The following is a 23,210-nucleotide window of genomic DNA, read 5'->3' on the forward strand; positions in this document are numbered from 1 at the left end:
GACCCCCTCGTCCTTATAGAATTAAAAATAAAAGTTAACATAATAGCCATCTAAAACTAAGGTGTTAAATCAATCGTTAAACATAATGAATAAAACCTGGAATAAAACCGAAAGCAAGACTTTAATATTTTCAAAAAGTTAAAGGTCGTGCATGCACGAAACTAACCCATTTTATACTTAAAGTAGATGGGGTTACATTGAAAACGATGTTTTTTGCATGTTTCTAGAAGAAGCCGGGGTAAACCGTGATGTAGTTTGGGTTATAGTTAGTTATGTCCAGATTGCTTTAAAAATATATGAAAAAATAGCATTGTCAATCAATATAGTCCCACCTCACCCTACTCTATTTTATTTTAGCGAAGTCTTGTAACATCTAACCTAAATATGTGCAAACAATAAATTTAAATACCAGTATTGATAAAACACTATAAAATTATAATTGATTTAATATTTAGTTTTAGATCATTTTTATTTATTAATGACCACGTATAATCTTAATGAAACACCCTCCTTCAAGAGAATTTCGGTAATTATCCGTTTTATCTAAACATACCCGATGCTAAATTATATATACAATTCTGTTTGTTATTGCAATATGTTCGCATTAAACAAAATTTCATTCAATTAATATTTTTATTAAAAAAAAAAATAAATTGTGAACCAATGAAAATATTTAAATATATAGGTATATTTTTCTAACTAATTACTAATACTCTCTGAAAAGTAGGCAGACGTTTTGCCGTAGTAAAATCGGAATTTTATTGATAATATCAATATAAATAAATAAAATAATTTATGTGCACTATATAATAATTAAAAACCCGGTGTTACCAATAAAATTAATTTTTCTAGACAATCATCCGCATCATTCACGACTATAAATTAGAAATCTTAATTGGGCTAATGGGAGAGATCATTAATACAATTTCTGTTTCATTTCTAGGCTATTTGCATATTGCAAGCATTAACCCCCTGAATTTCCGCTATTACCTGATAGATCTTTTTCAAATGCCTATCGCCTATTCTTTTACTTTTATGAGCATTATTAACAGATTGCAAGAAATAATACAAGAGACGTATTGTAATACCGGATAGGCAAAATTATTTTCTTCAACACCTAAACGCAGTAATGAAAGAGGTTTTATGGCGTTTTTACACTGTTGACTCATTAAAAATAAAATCGATTAAATTTAAAAGAATTTTCCGCTGGCAAATTCCGGCGAGACAGTTAAAGTTCCAATTTGATGTTGGCTCTGTGAATTGATGGAATGCTGGAATTGGGGTGAAGTGAGAACAAACGGCGTGGTATGTTGAACAAGGCCTAACAGTTTATTGTGTTATCTCGGTTAAATTTGCAATATATATTTATTTCTTTATCAGGGTGGAGAAGAAAAAGAAAGACACAAAGAAATGGCCGAAGAGAGTGAAGCACCAATAAGTGATATGATTGCAAATATTTCACGAAGAAGATTGTGGATAATTAGGTAGCATGGGTAATCTTACAAGACGGAAAATTGTGCGACACAATAAAACAATCAAGAAGAAAGCTCCCGAGGCGCAATTTGAGCCGCAGCAAAAGAGGTGAAAAAGACATAATTGCAAGGGAGAGTAAATATCATATAGATAGAGAAATTTTTGTGAATTAAGTAATTTTTCTTGTGGTCTGCAATTGCTCAGTGATATTTGGCCAAAGGAAGCCGAACAAGTGAAATTTTTATAAATTGCATGACCTTTCACTTGTGGTCATTTTTTGATTTTTTTTTCCTTGTAGAAGATCTCTTGGGAAATGCGCGGGCATTTAGCACTGAATGAAGTGAGATGGAATATGATTTTTTTTTTGGTCACCAAGAGAATCTTCAAAAAGACGGCTTTTTAAAATAAAAAGGGAAATGGGTCATATCTTTGAGTGGAACAATACTTCCCATGTGCTTTCTTCAAGTCCCACATTTTGGCGGATGACGCAGAAAATTTACATACAAGAGGTAAAATAAACACCCAACACATTGAGCAAAAAGTAGGATTGGGCATGGGCATTCGATTTTCGATCATCAACATTGCAATTTCGATGATTTACTAACTGGTGGGTATTACTGTTATATAAACGATGGTTTAAATCGGCGATTAGGGCACCAGAAGCGCACTTCTTCATGATCGCGCACACGCTCAATGCCCAAGTAGCACAAATTGCTTTCTTTAAAACCAAAAACTGAGTACTCAAAATCATAACTAAACTAAAACGCTTTGTAGAAGACTTTTTTCAAGTCTTTTAAAAAAGTTTATTATAAATCATGGCATATACAGTGCATATGATGGTACAATTTCAGATATCAACAGCAAATTTTGAGGTCTTTTTATAAAATGATAAGAAGCAGTATCAAAACCTAACAATTGGATTAAGGCTAAAAATAGTGGTAAAAATAAAATGATCAAGGGGGAGATATTTGGATGAAAATGTGTACACCACTTTCAGGCACTTCCACGATTTGTATGGAAGAGACCTTCGCACTTCCAGAACTTCGCAACACTCTCGAAAATAATGCAATATTTCCAGCACTTCTTGCACTTCACGCATTTCTTATACTTAGAAATGAATAATTTATTTATTATGATGAAAAATCTTATTAGAGAAATTCTAAAAAAAATCTCAAGAAAATTATTTTTACACATATTTTTTTAAAATTTTGCTTATATTTTGAATTTCTTGGGCCAGATATTCTTGCATACTTTCAATATTGTAATATTATCTGCGTTTTACGAAGGGGTATCAACATATTTTGAATTTTCCTAAGAAGCTGTGAAGCAACTTTTGGAAAAATACGTATTGTCGTTTGTAATTATTGAAACTATGCTGGAAAGTCTGTAAGAGTTCAAAAGTACGAGTTCAACAACTAATTCAGCACTTTAGACGTATCTTCACATTTTATTGAGCTTGATTCTCTCTCTGGTTTCAATATCCTTTAAAATTAAAACATTTTGCACTCTTGGGAAAAGTTTTAGATGATTGCTAATCAACTTTTGCAACAAGCTTGGCTATTTTTTCCAGGGTCTTTTTCTCTACTGTTGTATTAGATCAATTCCTCATCACCTGTCGCCAATCGTTCCGCAAAAAACATTTTTTTATCGCAACATATCAGGAGAAAAATGACCACAATCATAAAGTTATGCTTTTTCCTTTGAGTGAAAGAATGTGGCATCTACGTTCCGAGCTTTTAAACACATCCAAGCCTTTCTATATAGCAAAATACGATCTAATTATTGTTTTCCGACATTTTAACAGTTTCTTCAGTTGCTATCCACAAATTTTCTTCTACTAAGATTCTCACAATATTGGCATCAATATTAGAGACCCTTTAATTTCAAAGCTACTATTCAATAATCCTTAGAGCAAGGATGAAATCTAAATAAACCCCCAAAATGTTTATTTAATGGAAGCACATCACTTAGACCTTTCCAAAATTAGTCTAGCATTACATATTACAAATGCTTTTTGTTCCTCATTTTGTAATAGTCCGCAAAAACACAAATCTACTTTTTTGAAGAATACTTTTGGTATCGAAGAGATATAATACACTAAAACCTTTCCAGTAAATGCAAACAGGTAAACAAAAAATGGTAGAGGTAACCTATGGGATACCGCTTAACGACATTCGCGAAAAAGTCCCACGAATACGATAAATTAGAAAAAAAAATTGTATCAAATTGATTGAAAGTCAACTGCAATTCTATGCCATTATTTGCGAGCCACTACATGAATTTGTAATTCCTGCAAAAATTAAGGAAAATTATTGCTCAACTGAATATTTTCCTGGAAAAAATTGCGACACAAATTAAGCTATAATAAGTTTCAGCGTATTTGCTCCATTTCATTGTAATAGCCGAACTTGAAAATTTCAACAAACTTCTTCAAATTATACTGTCGCTCGAATTAAAAATCTCAACTAAAACTAATGTATTCTGAAAAATTCGTAATTACGCAAAGAAACTTTATATTTGAACACTCCCACTTCCAAAGACTTCCAAGCACTTCATTTTCACCTGTACACCACTCACGACTGTAATATCTCCCCCTTGAAGAGGATCAAATTGATCCAAGTTTGATCCTTTTGCAAAGGATGAATCAAATTCACATGTTCTATTATGATAAATGTGCATTCAATGTTCGAAATTTGATTCAGGGAGCATGGCAAGGAACCTCCACGTGTATTTAAAGCTTTTTAGAACTAAATCGGTACTCCTGGACAGTCCCCGGGGACTAACTAATCCTTTCACCACGAGGCTTTCGACACGATTAATAATAATTTGATCCATCCTTTGCAAAAGGATCAAATTTGGATCAATTGGATCAATTTGATCCTTTTATTCTTACCAGTGTAATGTTGCGGACCTTCTTTTAAGATTGACCTGTCTAGAGGATACTGAACGATGATCTTTACGGGATGAGTACCGTGTCCTGGTACCCTTTACATTTGCCTGTATAATTCATGTAAGCAGCAATGCGCTATAAAGTAAGCCACATTGTGTGCTCACATAAAATCCTTTATTCTTATTGCTTAAATCTGTATTCATCTCTATAAAAGCACAGGATTTTTTAGTACAAGATTATCTAATATTCCTCTTAATATTGTAGTGAAGTTAAAAAAAATCTTGGATGAGAGCTCTTAAGTTTTGTCGCTAGTTTATTTGAAAGTCCTTTAACTCCTAAGGTCTATTCACTCACAGAGGCAAAAATAATCATTTAATTTCTCTAATTTGAGATGAGAAAGATATTTTTTTTAATGACATAATGTCTGAAAGTCTCCATTATTAAGTAATAGTACAATAATTGCAAGGAAAAACGGGGCAGTTTTCGAGAAATAAATCGAAACGAATAGAATGTATAAAATGTCCCCAAAAACAGCTAATTTATAGCTTACTTATTCGATCTAACCCCTCCTTTCCTTAAGGGGTTGTGTATATCACGATGGCTAAAAAGACAGCATATTTTCCAAAATTATGTTTTTTTTTTAAATAGATAAAATTATTTCGAGCTCTTACTTTTAAGAGATCAATATTTAAAATATAGTTTTGAAATTTTCATTTCAAAATTTTAAAAATTCAACCGTTCGGACCTTATCTTTGACAGTTTTTCGAAAAGACATAAACGTAAGTTTGATCAAGATTATTTAGAGTAGATTTATCTGTAGTCAAAAACCAAAATATTTCTTACTAGCAGATGATTTAAATTCGTAATTGAACTAAGAATTCAAAAAAATGCAATTAATTACCTTGAGAAAATTATAAATAAAAGAAAAACATCATTTCCGAGTATTTTACACCACATTTTTTCTTACAAACTATACAGTAAACAAAGATACGAGAAGTCCTTCTTTTTAGTACGTGTTTAACTCATATCCAATTCAAAAATATTTTGTTTATTGCCTCTAGATCTAGATGAATCTACTCTGCGACCGCAAAGTAAATATTGTTTTCAAATAGTTTTTCAAGTAAGCATCAAGGCGATCGTGGCTCCTTCCCATACAAATAGTTAATTTTTTAAAATTCCTTAATGAAAATTTAAAAAAAAATTATTTTTTTAATGTTGTAAAAGTGCTTAAGAGCTTGAAGTAAATACATTTTGAGTCAGATCGTAAAAAATAGGCGATAGGTTTAATTTTATGCCTCTTCATGAATCCATCATTGCTTTATAAGTAGTAAAATAATTTTTTTATAAATCCTTTGTAAAACCTTAAGAAGGGTTGTAGGAGTGTAGAAATGTTTATAGAATTCTTTAAGTGATTTATGAATTCAACTTTTTCTCATAGAGTCATTGCGACTGAATAAGAGATGAAGCAAAAACATTTTAATAATTTACGGGTTTACAAAGTTTTGCTAGGAAGTTTTCAAAGTATTATATAAGAATATAAACTTGTAATTTAATACTTCTATAAAACCATTTGCGGAATAAAATGTTTCTTGGGTGATAAACAGCAGCCGATATACCTGTTGTTCCCCTTTGGTGTGTCGCTTTTTTTCGAGACACTCTCCACTGAGATCGATGGACATTCTTTGGTCAGTGACCTACTGTACCACTTTAGTTTATCTTCTGGTGAGTGCACGAGAGCGAGAGACGCACAGAAACCCATCCACATGAGAGATGATCATTTGGGAGGAGGTGCCGAGCTCGTCTTAAAATGCGATAATCGCGACAATTAGTTAGTCAAATGCCGGCCCATGGTGTAGGAAGAATTGGCTATTTTCGTGTTGAACACCGCATGACCGAGTTCTGCAGGAAGGCCGCGGCCGTGCCCATGACATTGCCACTTGGCGCGATCGTGTGCAAATACTGAGCATTCCATTTGGTCGGCACGAGGCCAAAGTGTAATATATGCATATTCCACGTCCTCCTCGGAGCTATTGTCTATTGCAATTCATCTGCATTTCCATCTGAAGATGCGTCTTCCTCAGTGAAATTGAAAGCCTAACAAAGTGATCGAGTCGTGAGATCTTTTCATACCTTCGGCGATCATTGATCAACTAGTGCACCTTTTATCTCAATTGCATGACTTTCTCGAACCATTAGTGTTGGAAGAAGTCATCTCATTTAATGAGAAAATCACATTTGAGTCATTTGATGATCGTCGAAAAAATGCGATCACCACACGATCGCACGTGCATACTAAAAGTGACGACGAGACAAAAAAGGGATGGCAAAGTTAAGAAAAATTCGCAGAATGCTCGAACTACGAAGATTTTTTTTTTGATTTCAGAGTTTAGTTTGCAAAATATGATGGGATGCCGATTAAAAAAACTTGTAAATAGAAACCAATACGAAAAAAGTATTCAAACTTCAAAGAAGTTTCGTTCACTTTTATAAATCACTGAGGATTTATGAATTTACACATAAATCTCCTGGATATGTAACGAAAAAATAATATACTTTTATCTTAATATAAAACTACCGATTTGTAACAGATTTTGAACCGACTAACTCTGTTCTAATGATCTTTTTGATGTTCTTCATACCGCAGGTATAACCTTGTTCCGGAACCTGTCTAATTTCTAAAAAACAAGTAAAATTACTAGAATTTAATTGTCTAAATGATAAATTGCTTTATTTGTGTGAACCTAAGCTTTTTAATTAGACCTCAGGTCTAAAGCTTTAGTTATGCCTGCGGAAAATGTTCTATAAACGTTTTATCGGATTACTACTGTAGTCGAGATTTTCCACCTGATAGCGAAATAGAGTCCGACTGGTGGATTCCCTTCCCTGTTCGCGGGAAATTCATATTTCCCGCCTCTCGCTCCAAGCAAGGTCTTTTACTGGTGGTATAGTTCTGTTGCCCGCCATGTGGGGGATTGTCGGACAAGCGACACTGTCAAGTCAGTCGATAACACGGCCTGGAAGAGTTCAGTTGGGGGCACAGAGCTGGGTCGCTGCCGGGCAATTGGCCGCGATAAGCCTTGGTCTCTCTAAGGAATCTTTCAGGGCTAAAGCCCGACAACACTACTAGGTATTTTATAACTCTCTTAGTTAGGATTAGCTGGGGTTGACTTGATCTTCTCACAAGGAATTTAATGAAATCACAGTTGCAAACCCATAACCTATGAAGCAAATAAGCTTAATACGAAATCGCGGGTTTTTTTCCTAAAAAAAAATTCTTGAAAAGAAATTTAAGAAATTAAGCCATATGGCTAAACCATAAGACCGTCTTCAGACTAGAGGTTTAGCCCAGTTCCTGAGGGTCTCAAAACCTTAAAAAGCAAAGGATTTTATTGATTTTTCAAAATGTAATAGGTCGTTTGCCCTTAATAATCCAATCCTAAGTCAATATTTTTTAAAAAATCTTGATTCATAAGATATTAGAGAAGTTAAGCCATATGGCTAAGCCTTAGGTCTGAAGCCCGTATAAGTCTGAAGTCCGTATTAGGTATAAGTAAAGTATAGTAAGACATGGCATAAGACTTTTCTAGTGAATCCAAACCTATTTCGATTGCTTGACTGAGTAGGATCTTCAAAATAGTGTAACCTTAAAAACGGTTTCACTTTGTAAAACCGTTAATGTGGGTATTTGAAGGTCAGTACTGTATATTGACTAAATATCTGTCTTATCTATATCTTTAAATTACTTATAAAGAAACACTTCAGAACACTTAAGTAGATATTTCTCACCGGTAGGGCTCCATATTTTATAATAGATGGAGATACTAAATTGTTAAAAAATATAGTATATATATGCTTCTCTTCTCGCAGAGTTCGAGCAATAAAAGCAGAAGCATACTCTTGGTGCATTTCCTCATTTTCTCCAAATGACCATAGATTTTCACCTTGTACTCTTTGCAATGAATTATGAGTGAGATTTGAGTGCGATCGCATACAATAATGCGGCGATCTCTCGCGATCAAACGCACATGGGATGATTAAGCCAAAAGAAGTGGCAACAAAAGTGAACCAAGTCAACTGCTCACTTTGCAATTTATCTGCCTCCAAGCACTTAATTTCTCGTCCACTCAATGAATTTCACACTGTAAATGGTGATCCCAAAGTTGATCAGTTTCATTCAATTTTTCCATCCATTTCATTAGCACTTGGGACTCCCATAGTTTCCATACTTCTATCTGTGGCAAGTCATCTTTGGTCATTTGGTGAAAATTGTGAAAGTGGAAAATCTATAGAGAGAACGATATTCAAACTGGGTTGAAGATCACTTCCTATGGGTGTTGTGAAATTTTGCCGCCCATCTGGTATCAATTAGTTCACAATCTGTGGCATTTGTGGTGATGAGATAGATTTATTGGGTCGGAAAAGTGATATCATTAACTTTTTTTTTACTATTGCTTTCATTCTAAGAGAAATACTTATATCAGGTTCATTATTTGAGATATTCTGTTTATCAAATCTACCTATAAGAGATATTACAGAGGTTAATCAGCTTAAGATATTGGTTTTGCATCTAATGTGACCCCCCTTACATATTAATCTTCATTGGAGATTTTAAGAAAATCAACGCGCGTGATTTTCTCTCTGAAATGAGAGAAACTATGTGTAAAAATATTCATTGAGAAAATTTTGTATGTTTCTCTGTATTACGTGATAACTTATGGAGAATCAATATAAATGTACGATCACGTTGAAGATCAATAGGTGCTTTGGTTAACTTTCACTACACTGATGAATTTTATGGCCAGACTATTTTGAATATTACTTTTTGACCATGATTGTCATATTTACACTTCATTTGGAAGTACATAACCGTGAGAGTGAAAGATCATGTGTCTAGATGTTAAAGATCACGTTCAAGATCATTTGCAACAATGTCAATCTATTGTCTTCTTCCACTGGGCTTCCCGGGGCATTTGATCTTCTTTAACCCATCGATTACTGATGAGACTATTGTTTCGATCACCTTCCTCATGGGTCTGATCTCACCAAGGTATGCACAGGAAATGCTGCAAGAGAACGAAACACGCCTTTTTTAGCGGCACAGTGTGTCAAGCCATTATGTACAATATATGTATAACATATGTTGTATTTTGATTTTGGTTGGTTCCGTGTTTTAGGAGAATTTGTGAAACTGAAGATATGAAATAAAATAAAAACAAAGTGGGTTATTGGGTCGATTGCTCTTCCAACAAGAAAATGCCTCAGATGACTGTTCCTCCGACAGCAACTGCCGATGATGATGATGATCTCACATACGCACATCACTTGAGTATAAGATTGTGATACTAGATATTGTAAAAGCCACTAACTTGTCTAATTGAACGATCAAGAAGCGATTGTGACTTTCATTCTCATAGCCACTAGAGCTATTTACTACTGAACTATAAAAAAAATAAAAGAACATAAAGCTTTCAGCTACTCACTGTTTTATGCACAAAAAAAATAAATTACAACAAAATAAATTACAATAAATAGGAAGATCGTGTTCACATAAATAAGGTAGGTATTCCTGAAGTTAAATTCGATCATTTTGGAACATTTTTTTGGAATCACTCCGATTGGGAGTATGTTGGCTGCCAGCCCCGATAAGGCATATCCAAGTTACTCTGAACGTCACGGCGCTTCCTATGGTGATGATCATGAGCCGTTACGTACTGAACATGATGGCCACCATCATCATGACCACCACCTTCAGCCAGCTTCTTGATGCCAATAATTGCGGCCAGCATTAGAGCCATCATAGAGACACCGAGGGCTTTCATGGCAAGAGCACCAACACCTCCCAGACCCAATGCTGCCATCATCTTGGCTGTAAAATAAAGGCATTAGAATTTATCAATTTGCTTTGATTAATTCTCTAAACTCACCCATCATCATGCCCATCATCATCACCATTCCGAGACCTCCTTTGTCCTTCTTTCGTCCCTCTGAAAAGATAGAGAAATTATTAGTTAGTTATGCGAAAATATGAATAAACATAATAAATTGATGTAAAGGATCAATGGTACAAAAAATATCCGCGTTTTAGAAAACTTAAGGTCAAAACTTGGGTCAAGATCTTTTATATATTTCATTGAGTTACTGGCGAAAAATCCCAGACCTAGAGTTCAAGAAGGATAGCCTAAATGTTTTCTCGTTTCTCTTTATTCGTTTTTATAGTGAACATAGAGATAATTAGATAACAACAGTTAGAGAGTTTAGCGATTACACATAAAACTGCTTTACCTAAAAGAAACCCAATGCCTCTGCAAATCAATGTAAATAAAATAAAATCCTAAATACTCTAATAAAAAATAATACCGTGAATAGTGTACAAAATGTGTAAAGAAAAGATAATAAAGAACACGTAAAGAAAATGTTACGAACATCTTAAATAATAAATTATTACATTTTAAGTAACTTATATTAAATTTAATGAATTAAAATTATAAGTTAATCGGAAACGTTTTTCAAAAAAATTTAGTTATTTTTAAATGTTTTACATTTAGGAAATTTGTAGAAGTAATAATGTAATTTTTTCTAGCAAAGTTCTAATTCTTTCCTTTGTCATATCGTTTCATTTTTCGTAAATTTTGTCTCAATAAAGTGGAATGGAACCGTCGATATGGTTTTGTGTACTGACAAACATGTAACATAAAAGTTACCGTACATGCCAGTTACGTTTCTATTCGCAAACTCTTCATTAATTTTAGTACTTAAAGAAGGTTTTCACCGATCAGATGTGATAATACGGGTTTGTGTGATCATCTTTAATTGTTAGAATTAAAGAAAAACTTACGAACACAACGAAACAACGTCAGCCCTGGAAGTCAAAGTCACTTGCATCTACGGTGCTATTTTACTGTTAAGATGTCAATTTCAAGGTAAGTAAAAGAAATATTTACACAGACAAACAATTTTGAGATTGAAAGATCAAGAATATCACTACAAAAAATTATAAGTTATGAAATTTTTTTCTCTGCAACATTTCCGTGAAGTTTATAAATTTTTCGAGTGCTCTGCTTTAGATTTTTAACGTACCTACATATATTTTTTTTCAATATCTCTATTTTATCTCTGATGTTGTGTTAATATAATTGGCTGTAGTTTAAAGCTTTTCAGTATCCCAAATGGTCAAGAGACAAGAGACTAACAACTTATTATATGAGTATGTTTCTATTCAGAAACGACCTTAGAACTAGAATTTTTACAGTAGTAAAGGATTTAGGGGAAAGTGCCCATGCTTTACACGGTTCCAAGCTTTACAATGACTAAATTTTTTGTATGTTTTTAATAAATGTGACTCATCTCTTCTATATTTCAAAAACTATGGGAAAGTGTCTTGTTTTTAAAATATGTTGCGGAGTCGTATTTATTCAAAAACATATGAAAAATATAGTCATTGTAAAGCTTGGGACCGTGCAAAGCATGGGCACTTTCTCCTATGGAAATTTATGTAAAAAAAATTAACATCCTTACTCTCTAAATCCTAAGATCAATTTAGCTTTTCCTTTAAAGTAAAATTACTGGAAGCATGCATAGCAAATCTGAGGTTTTGAGTATGTGTATAGCAGCGTCGTGGACAGGATAGGGAAAAGGTTTCAGGTTTCGGAAACTTTATATTTTTTCATTATTTCTTAAATGAATCTCATGCCCCGGACATGCTTATGACTTAAGCCGAAAAACAGCTTAATTTTAATCAAAATAATAATCAAATTACATTGGGCTTAGTTTCTTACTAATCCGTCTCTCGTCTTAAGCCATAAATGTGTTTAGAGCATTACCTATCTATGGCATTATATTTTTAATATCTATTTTTGCGTCACAGATTTCCGAAAAAATAAGTCAGATTAATTAAATTAATATGGAAAAAATATGAAGTGTTTAAAGCCAGAGTGTGCGCGAAGCCTAAAAAAGCCTCGCCCTAAGTGATAAAGCGTTTGCATTAATTGAAGGAATTATGTTTAAAAAAAGCTTCCCTAATTGTTCTTGGTCATCAGCATAGTTCTTCGCTAATTAATTTGCATTTTAATTTAACCTTTTTACGTCTGTCAAGATAAAATCACTTAATCCCGTAGGTACTATTAGATTTCAAATCGAAATATAGAATAAATTTTTGAAAAGAACTGCAAATTTTGCTGTTCTTATAGTAGACTTGTAAACTGGGTCCAAAAAACTGTTCCAGTTTTATAGGTACTACCTATAAGGTAGTACCGACCGAGTCTTGGACAACAGAATCACAACTCCGGCTGATGATCAGTACCATGCCACTTTCAAACACTCAACCGACAACAAACAATCCATAACCCTACCTGTATCTGTAGCAGAAGAAGAGGCAGATGAATTGTCCAGAATTTTTCCAAATTATGAATACCCATGGAAAACTGACATGAAATAGTTTGTATCAACGCATAATCAATATTTATTTGACTTCTAAATATTCTAATATTCTAATATTCTTCTAAAGATTCTAATATTTATTTGCAAAGAAAGAGTTATATTGCATGGAACTGTCCGATTCTCCCCTACTGCTTATAGAATAAATTAAAAAAAAATTGTTAAGGAAAAGTCATTGTTGGGAAATTACCTTAAATCTTAAAGCAAATCAAGAAAATTCTAAGGGATAAAGGGGATAAAAAAAGTGAAATTCTTCTATGTCAAAACTACTTCCTCAAGTACATTTTTCTAAGGAAATCAATTGCTTCAAAGTTATATTAAGATTTAATAACTTAAATGATCCGTTTTCAATTTAGAAGTTCACAGTTGGATAAAATTGTAAAGCTTAGCAATGCAACCGCATGTAATGCATACTAGCTTTGAAAACCCTCATAATAACCTGTGTAATTGTTTAATAAAACCACGTGGAATTTTATAATTTGCTTATTTACAGAAAACCAGAAGACTCTTCAATCCATGAAATAAATTAATTAACTCACCAGAATGTGAAAGTTAACCATTTGCAGATTAGTTTTGTATAAAAATTTCAGAATTTTTAATAAAGTTTGTATGAATAGTGATATTAAATGGGAGAGATCTTCAAAAGAAAAACATTACATTACATTAAATCTGTTTCTTGTTTTTTTTTCTTTTTAGGAGACAAATTTGAATTAGATATAATTTGTGTTTTTAACACGAAGTTTTGAGAGGCCTAATTCCCAATCAATTACTATATATCATTTTCATCAGTTCGCAGAACATAGTTCTCACGTTTAATGCTATGCTTTAGCATAAATTTAGGCTTGTGAAGTTGTTTGTTTGATAATGACAAAGTAAAATTTGAGAAAGAAAGGTTTACTGGAATTTTTGGGAGAGATTGATATGGATTAAAAACTAAATTTCTTGTCCCAGTTCTCAGAAATTTGGCCATAAACTTTGAGTTGTATTACATTCAGTGACTATCTCTTTCATTTATGCTATCTCTGCCATCTTTTAGGAACAAAAGTGTCATGAATTTGTAATCAAAGGGGAAAATTGGCACTCTTTATGCAAATTATGTTCAATAACTTAATGCATGTATTAAATTGTGGTATTTTACACGTATTAATACCCAATGTGAGCATTTAGCACTGAATCTCTTCAGCTGAATCATTGGCCACCAAGTTTGTGGCATGAGAGTGTGCGAATAAAGGTCGTCCCAAGTGAACAAGATCCGTGTTTTATTTATCGATTTTTATGAAAGTAATGAAAGTCGTTCCTCGGAAAGTAGGAGAATGGTCAGTGCGGCATGAAATTTCATTCAACAGAGAGATGTGTCTTTTTTTATCACTGCCAGAGAGACGCACTTTTTTTCTCACATCTCCACAACATCTTGTCACGGCCACCAGCATAAATGGTACTTGAGTCTCTCGCAATTTGCCAATGAATTTTCTCATGGATACGCCCAAAAATACTGAGGCAGATGGTGTTCATCCTGGAGACTTGGTGGATGAAAAAGAAACTCTCGCTGGGTGGATGTGATTCCAGCAAGATACGCGGACATTAAATAAATTGTGTGGTGCCTTGTAATGGATATTTAATTGCTAGCTATTGTTTCTTGCACCAACACGGCAAGATTACCAGCATCATAGCTTCTGCAGTATTTGCCACCTTGGTTAGTTTACACATGAGATGTGGTGTCTCTTTCACTGTGCAAATATCCCAGAGAATCACTTAGGCATCTCTCCTCTAAACAACGAATCCACGGATGGTGATCTGTTGGTGGCACAAGAAGTTTTCACTTTTGTGAATGGTGCGGATCTTGCGTGCATTTATTCACCATTAATGAGCGAACGAGCTCAAAATGCTGTTCCGGCTGGTTCCGGCTTAGTGAAAGCGATGCATTTACTCTTTTACTAAATAGGTTATCGATAGTAATTAATGCCGCGAGAATTGAAATATTATGCCAAGGGGCACTTCTTCAGACCATTTTCGATGAATATTCTTACTTTCGTTTTTTTTGTATCATATTAAAAAATAAAGATTTTCATTGCAGTCACCGTGACGATCTAACTATAAAATGTTTAATTATCACATTTTAACACCTGTATCTTACTAATCTTCTCTGAGATCTTCCTTATTTCTTTATAGAAAAGCAATATATCAGGCTTGTAGAAAGCTTTTTAATTGACAAAATTTTTGAGGTTTGGTTCGACAAAAAAATATTTTTACTGGTAAAAAAACTATTATCTGAATCCTTGAATATACAGAATCCTTGAATTCGTAACTCACATGGTAAATTCTCCATATTATTTGGCTAGTTTCAAACAGTAACTTAAAGGTCCAAATACTTAAAAAGGCATCATGTCTGTACGCATGTCCCATGTCCCCATATCACTCATGTCCATTTCTGTATAGGAGAGGGTAGGGACGTATGTGCCAGGATAGTTTGGGACGTAGAGGATTTTTAATTTACTATCAAAAAATGGGACTCAACTTCCAAGTATTTCTACGCTACACTGAAACATTTCTTAAGATTTTGTGGTTCGTCCTTAATTCCGAAATAAACAATGCTTTAAGATTTAAATTAAATATTTAGTGTCAAAGATTTAAAACTTTTCGATTATAAATTAAAAGAAAATTGCATTTCCTTTATTTCAAATTTACCTCAAACTTTCTGATTTCAAGATCAAAAAGGTCTCGCGAGGGACTTTGGAATTGTTAAAAAAAAGTTTGACTTTCACACTTCAACTTCGTTATTGTGAAGTTTATTACAATTTAGCTTAAAGATTTAAATTTAGAAAAATTTGATAAAATTAAAATTAAAATTAAGGATCCTTTGAAAGGTTCACTGTTTTGACACTTATTGATCTCCGGAATATACGAATAAAAACAATGAAAAAGTCATCTTTGGTGTTCGCTCAGATGAGAGAAATATGATATGAATAATTAGTTTACGATAAAACATAATCTATCGTGATAAATGTGCATATGAAATTTCAAGAGATACAAGGGAACCTTTCAAAGGCTCAATTATGATCCATTTTTTCTGGAAATGGTCTATTTGACCCTTTTATTTTTACCAGTGAATCTTAAGGATTTATCTCAAAATTAAGGGATATTTCATGAATAAGCTATGAATAAGTTGTAAAGGTCAAAACTTGGTTTCCTAAGTTGGAATTTTGAGATTTCCTCACTATTTTATTTATATCTGCAAATGTATAAAGATTCTTGTAGTTTTGGCTGACTATTTGCAGCCAAAAACCAATGAGTAGGGTCACATAAAGGCGTTAACGCTGTGAGTAATCTATTTTGATTTGGATGTAAATTTATAATAATGTATCGAGGCCTTTAAATATTCAATGAGTTTATTTACAAATAAAAAAAAACTGTCCCAAATATCCCCAATCTACCCATTTCATAGATGAAAATAAAAATTATTGGAATTATCAGATAACGACCACTATTTACAGTGGAGACGCCGGGTATAGAGTTTTCAAAAGAAGTAGAATTGAAACCCTCAGAGCAAAAAAGCGCTCTATTAATTAAGTGCGTACAAGTTAAAGTTTTTTTTGCTCTGTGCACCTCAATTTAACCCCTCAATTCGCTGGTGTCTACAAATATTTATTTATGGGATGTCAGATCCCCTAGAGGACGCAAACAGCCAATGGCTATGCGACTCCTCTCTAATTTTCACACCGCATCCCTATGCTTTTGAGTTGTGCTTTGCAAAAGTTTTGTTTTTTGGTAAATCATGTGAGGCAAAATATTTGTAACGACTTTGTAAACTAAAGAATGCTTATACAGCCAATGAAGAAGCATTTCCACTGTTTGGCTTCGGAGGCTGGTCACCAACGCTAAGACGGCGGCGGACGCATAGTATGGGGGGTATGCGAAGTTGAATAAAATAATTATTATATTTTATGATAATAAAACCAACCATTTTTAAGAAAACTTCGTGAACAGACTAGTGTTGCTATAATCGAAATAATGATTAAACTTTCTCAATTATCCACTGAAAACTTAACAACTAACGATTTTCTGTTAAACAAATTTAACTTCTAGTAAATTAAAGTTTTGCCATTCTTTATCAGTGACTAGATCCTTTACAATAGTCTTCTTTTTTAATAATTTATTTAATGTTTAATAAAAAATAAAGTTTAAGAGATTGATCATAATTTGTCGAAGTCTAATTTTTTCAATGTTCGATTATATCCTTTAATAACCCCCTTTAACGATAAAATTGAATCACAGGTAACCAGAAAACTTTTTACCACAATCAAAGGTATATTTTACTGTTCGAACTCCACAGAGAGAAAGGGAGCAGTATATATAATTCCTTGAATTTGATTTATATTCATAAATATTTCAATTCGGTCCAATTTATTAATATTTCGACTCCTCACCCCTTAAGGAGTCGTAATTTTAGTAGAATATGGGAAAGCTGTAGTTTTCTGTTTTTTGACGTCCGTCACGCTATTTGTCCCTCTGTACGTCCGGTCGTTACTACGTCTAGAGCTCAAACGGTTAGAGATGGAGACATGGGACCTTCGGGGAACCCCCTCATATCTCGGGCCTAGGACCATTAACATGTCCCTCATTTTCCCCACAGCACTTCCTTCCCCACCGAAACCATGTTTTTAAGGATGTCCCGAAAATGCATTGCTCGATTATTTTTTTTTCATTTTTGAATAGGTTTCAGAGATTAACCAGGTGGATATTTCGTGACTATACGAAAATCCCGGTTGAATCATTCTTAATAACGGTTTTTCAAGTCAAATGCTAAAAAGAGTCTAGAAAGCGCATTTCTCAACCGAATGGTATCATATTTGAGCTCGTTGGACAGACTTTAGAATTTCCGATAAAAACGAACTGATTCCAATCGATTCTGAACCGGTAATGAACCAGTTTATAACAGATAACTAATTTTTATCCGAAACTCAATTATATTTCTCTTGAGGTATATTTCGGGCAATGTTTTGAGTAATTTATAAATCGGTTATACTTTTTATTCAAAAATTGATTTTATCAGGGGGAAGTGGGGCTAGTTTGAGCTATAGGGCTACATTGTTATACGTTTTTTCGTCTATTTCTAAAGGAAGCTGGTCCTTGCAATTATTATATTTAGATCCACAATTGTTTTGTCTATCCAAAATCCATCATCTTAAAAACCAGTTTTCTTTAGAAATATGCGTAAAAATCGTATAACAATGTAACCCCACATCTCAAAGTAGCCCCACCTCCCACTACTCTTAAAACTATTTTGTGGATTATCTTGAATGACTTATGAATTGGTTCAAATCGGTTAAGAAAAGATAAACGGTAAAAGGTGCGACAGTACTTTTGAAGTATAGAATCCAAATCACCAGTTCGAGCACTTCGCAATGGGACGATTTACCATCCTTTTTTTAATTAGTCAGAAAAATTCTTTTTTCTACCCCCAATTTTTGGTACCTTCCTTCTTAAAAAGTTGAACGTTAAAGGACCCAAATATATTCAGACATACTTCAGAATAGTTAGCTAGTAAAATTTTGCTGTTAAAGGATCAGGTAAAGAAAATTTATGCAAAGCACGTCTTGTTCTCAGTGTATGACAGTTTGGGATAAATCTATATATATTATTTTGTTTCTATCTTCTCTCTTTTTTTCTTTTGGTTTTTTCATGTGAGTTTCTCAGTTTTATGCTGCACTTTTGATGATCTTTTTATTGTTTTTTTATTCATATTTTTTCTTTGTGGTTGAATTGAACTCAGTGTGACGCCACGAGCCAAATTGCTCCTGTCAGATCTACCTTGAGCATATTTTCGTTTATCTCTGCAATAGGGCCTATTTTGTAATTGAAATTTATTTGTCTGATAAAAAGTAAAATATCGTTATATACGACAAGAGACTATAGGGGAAAGCGCGTTACCTTCGGACGATTTATGCTTCGTACAAATAATTTTTTTCAATGTGTTATAAATAAATTTTGCCATTATAATATTATATTTTAATAGCTAGTACAATGGCCCAAATTTTCAGAAAAGAGCTAAGGGGTGAAATCCATAAGGAACATAGAGAAAAAATTGAATTGTCTGAAGCTTGAATCGTCTGAAGGTAGCGCGCTTTTCCCTACAGCCTGTGAAGAAGCATTTCCGCCGTTTGGATTTGGAGGCTGGTTACCAACGCTAAGACAGCGGCGGACGCCTGATTTATGCCTTATTGCTACTTGCTTTTTGTTACAATTGTGTATGCTTAAGAGTGTTGTCGGGCTTAAGCCCTGAAAGATTCCTCTGGGAGACCAAGGCTTATCGCGGCCAATTGCCTGGCAGCGACCCAGCTCTGTGCCCCCATCCGAACACTTCCAGGCCATGTTACCGACTGACTGACAGTCAGTCAGTCAGTCTGGACTCTTTTGGCCAAGAATCGGATAAGCATTTCTATTTATTTTTCCTTTTTTTAATATATTTATCGTTATTATATTAATTTGCTAAAGCAATGGTCGACATAAAGTTCAAGTAGTGTAGACATAAATATCAGTGTTTACAACTACCTCATGTTTACTGCTGCCCCAGTTTCCCTTATATTTTGATTTATACTGCAAAAGTGCAACAAAAATGCTTTCCTTAATAAAGATCTCTACTAAGTAAGCTAATACTACTGAAGGCTTTAGAATAAATTTTAGGCTCTGTTCACGAAATTATAAAATTAAACTTACTATCAAGTTAAACCAAAATAATCAGTTATAGTTTAAATATTTGGAAACTTTTCGTTTTTAGGTTATTCTAGGTGTAGGGATATCTCTTCGTTTGCAGGTGGCAAATCACAAGTTTTGATAGATAGCAAAACATTATTTTAAGAAAGCCCCTCGGTTATTGCATTTCTCGTGAATGTGGTAGCGCAATGCACATGATCACATGGTGATGCCGATGCTTTTATTTACCTACTACATTTTCCCCTTCATTGATGTTCTTCATGGTACCGGCAAGCACTTCATTGAAATCAGTCTGTCCCACGAGTTCAGGAAATTTGATCTTGATCTCGTGTGTTTGGAGGTATTTGGCCATCCTAGTGAGGAAGCTCTGATGCTTGAGATCATCATAATCAGAAGATCGAGCTGTTTCCTGGACTGGTAATTTCACAATCTCTAGGCCAGGTACTAGCACTAGTGATTTTCCACCACCATCACTTGTCACATAGTTAAATATATTCCTCAACACTCGTCCACTGCGACATGCGGGGTCACTGCAATTTTTGGCATTTGACTCCTCATGTGCCACAGATATTTGCACAAGGAATAATCCAAGGACGATACACCAGGTAGCACGATTGAGCACCATTTTGAATACGATTCAGCAAAGACTATTGGTTCACTTGAGGAGTTCTATCACAGCACTGAATCGATTCTTTTGCCACTCGAGGCATTATATATGAGTTATCCCCTTCTAGATGTAGATCAATGTATCAAAAGACTTTCTTGGACACGGTCGATTGTGCCGCTCTAAGATTCTTTTTTGATTTTTAGAAATTTGGTCTAAGTGAACAATTGTGCCTGAGTATGGAGGGCAATGAGAGGGATTAATGGAGCATTCACGAGAGCAATTTAGCCGGAACATCCGCAAGTAATCACACGAAAAAACAGACTTTTTTCTTAATTTCTTTCCCAAAACACATTCTAATGGTGTATCACATTATTAGACATGGATCACCTTTTTGCTCCCCTTTTGTATATACAATCTACAAGTGAATTGGTGGTTTTTTTTGCAGAACAACAAAGTAGAGTAATTTCAAGAGATACAACCGAACCGTTAAGAAAAGATCACTTTAGAATGGTATATTAAATATATGCTGTCTAAGAGATGATTTATTATTGGTAAATAACCTTCTAATAAAGAATTTCTCCCCTCACTTGCAATAAGAAGAAATTAAATTATAGACAAGAGACACGATCAACAAATCGAAAAAGTGTACAAAATCAAAACACTTTTGCCTCATATCAGGCGTTTTATAGTATCAATCTCTTCTTCAGTAATCGCAATCAGAGAGAAATTAATTTATGAATTTATTATTAACATTTTCGAAATCAACAATAAATCTTCATCTTCCAGTCAATAGACATTTAATTCCCCCTCAAATGAATTCTTGTTAATTAAGAGTCACAAATATTTCGATTTCATTTAACACCAACACAAGTCTGTGCAAATCATGATTTTCCTCGCCCGCAGACGAAATGCTAACAAGTAACTGGAGTGGAAAGCTATTGGCGAAAAAAAGAGTGAAGTTCATGGTAATGTCTTGGAATTTCCATAAACTTATTTTATTTGGTTTCTTTTGGTCACATCAAACATGACTTTGGCTGAGATGCTTTCTCAGTCGATAAAACAGAAGGATTGTAATTGAATGATTACCAATAATAATTCCTGAATAACATCAAATAATATTCTTTATCAAAACTTTAGAGCAGTCATAGAAAATTATGATTTAAATAATTACTTTAATAAACATTTATTTGGTTGGAAGCATTCATGTTCAATTTCACGAACATGTTCACACTTCATGTAAACAAATAGTTTTTATTTTAATTAGTTCAACTGGCTTACCAAACTTTCGTTGCAGTTCTAGGCATTAACAAAGCTAATGTTGTAAAATTTCAATCTTAAACTCAAGCATTCCTAAATTGATATGACTTAATCTCAATATTTCCTTTGTGTATTACTCATAGGAGAAACTGTGCACCACCAAACACGGGGTAGCACCAAACGTTAATTTTTATTCCTAATCTACTTGGACTATCTCGACCATTTCTTCAGTGGACAATTATCCTTATAATGCCTATAAATTTCTATAAGTCTTGTCCTCTGAAGTCAAATATATGATTAAAAAATCGGAGTGTTTGGTGCTACCCCGTGCTTGGTGGTGCCCCAGTTTCCTCTAAACTTACACATAAAGTAATGAAGTCGAATTGTATTTCAACTTTGTCAATTGTATAAAAATAATTTAGGGTGAAAGGAACACCTATTGACACTTTCAGTACCGATTTAGGATGTGAAATTTGAATATTTCTTTTTATAAGAAAATGTGGATTACTGAAAAAACATCATATTACTTGCATTTTACCAGATACATTAAATAAATTTCATCATTTTGACAAAAGTGTCAATAGGGGTTCCCTGCCCAAGAAGAAAAATGCCTTATAGAACCAAGTATTAGATAAGTCTTTTAGTGCACTTTTAAAAGACTTAGAGTGAGAATTTTCTGTTGAAATTCTTATAGAAGCTCTTATGATCTTTAAGAGTGCACCACTTTACTTATAGTAATCTCAGTGATGGAACCAAGAGCGTTATAAACAAATTAAAAGATTTTTGGTTCTATAATACCTTACTTAGGGAATTCTACAAGACTATATTAAGAATAAATTGCTTCTTGGGTGTCGAAGAAGTATTCCTTCGATCCTAGTAGAAGCCTTAAAAAATATTTAAATCTTTCATCAATGGGATATTATGTTTTCTAAGATGATTTGTCTAAAAACGTATCCTGTTTGATATAAGAAAAATAAGTTCTATAAAATAGGTCTATACATATTAGGAATCGTCATATATTAAGATATATCACTCAGAAAATTCATATGATTTGCATAATTAGAGTTTATTAGTTGACAAAATAAAAAAAATATGAAATACAGTGGGTGTCAATAGTTTGTTGCCTAATGCTTGTCTGAGAAATCAAGTGAAAAAAATGATAGAAAAAAATACTTTTCTAAATTTTTCTTTTTGCAGATGAATTCCCTGTAATCCGCAGATATTATATATATATTTCAAAAAAAAAAAATTAATTTTATTTCATATCAAAAATAATTGTTTTCCAAAAGTTGGTCATTTTTGAAAAATCAAAAGTTTGTTGCCTCATTTAAAAAACTAATTTAAAATGGTCAAAACATGGAACCAAATTAATGTAACCCAGTTACATTTTGAGTTTATATCATTTGAGAGGCAAATGGTGGATTTGTACATTTTTAAGGTTATCAAAAGTAAATATATATGTATAAGAGTGATGATAAATAATAAGAAATATTCTGTTTTTTAATAACTCATAATTTAGGTTAAAATGGCAAATTACAAAAAGTTAAAAGGTGGAAAATTGAAGCCAGTATTAAAAAATTCATTTTTACGCACCATAATGGCTTAGAATACAAAGAATATCGATCAAGAAGGGCTCTAAGCTCTCTCTAAACAATCAATGGTCAAAAATGATTCAGTTTGAAAAAAAAATCCAATATTTTTCATTCAAATATGTAGTGTAGTAGAATTTACTATCTAGTTTTTATAATTTACTAACCGATAATAAATTTTAAACAGAAGCTTGTATATTCTACATTTTTTGTCTGTCCGATCTAATATCCCGTTTGCTAGGTAACTTTT

At 33.3% G+C, this 23,210-nt stretch overlaps 1 protein-coding gene across 1 annotated transcript; it reads right to left on the minus strand.

Annotated features, from left to right (window-relative positions):
• Positions 1-9,426: 9,426 nt before the first annotated feature.
• On the minus strand, positions 9,427-20,132 carry LOC129809470 (uncharacterized). Its single transcript, XM_055859346.1, has 3 exons — positions 19,785-20,132; positions 10,288-10,345; positions 9,427-10,229 (listed from the first exon to the last, which is right to left on the minus strand). The coding sequence occupies exons 1-3, from the start codon at positions 20,130-20,132 to the stop codon at positions 9,970-9,972; spliced, it is 666 nt and encodes a 221-aa protein (XP_055715321.1). The 3' UTR covers positions 9,427-9,969.
• Positions 20,133-23,210: the final 3,078 nt, after the last annotated feature.

The sequence above is a fragment of the Phlebotomus papatasi genome, chromosome 1 (genome assembly GCF_024763615.1).
Source record: "Phlebotomus papatasi isolate M1 chromosome 1, Ppap_2.1, whole genome shotgun sequence".
In the NCBI taxonomy this organism is placed as follows: Eukaryota; Metazoa; Arthropoda; class Insecta; order Diptera; family Psychodidae; genus Phlebotomus; species Phlebotomus papatasi.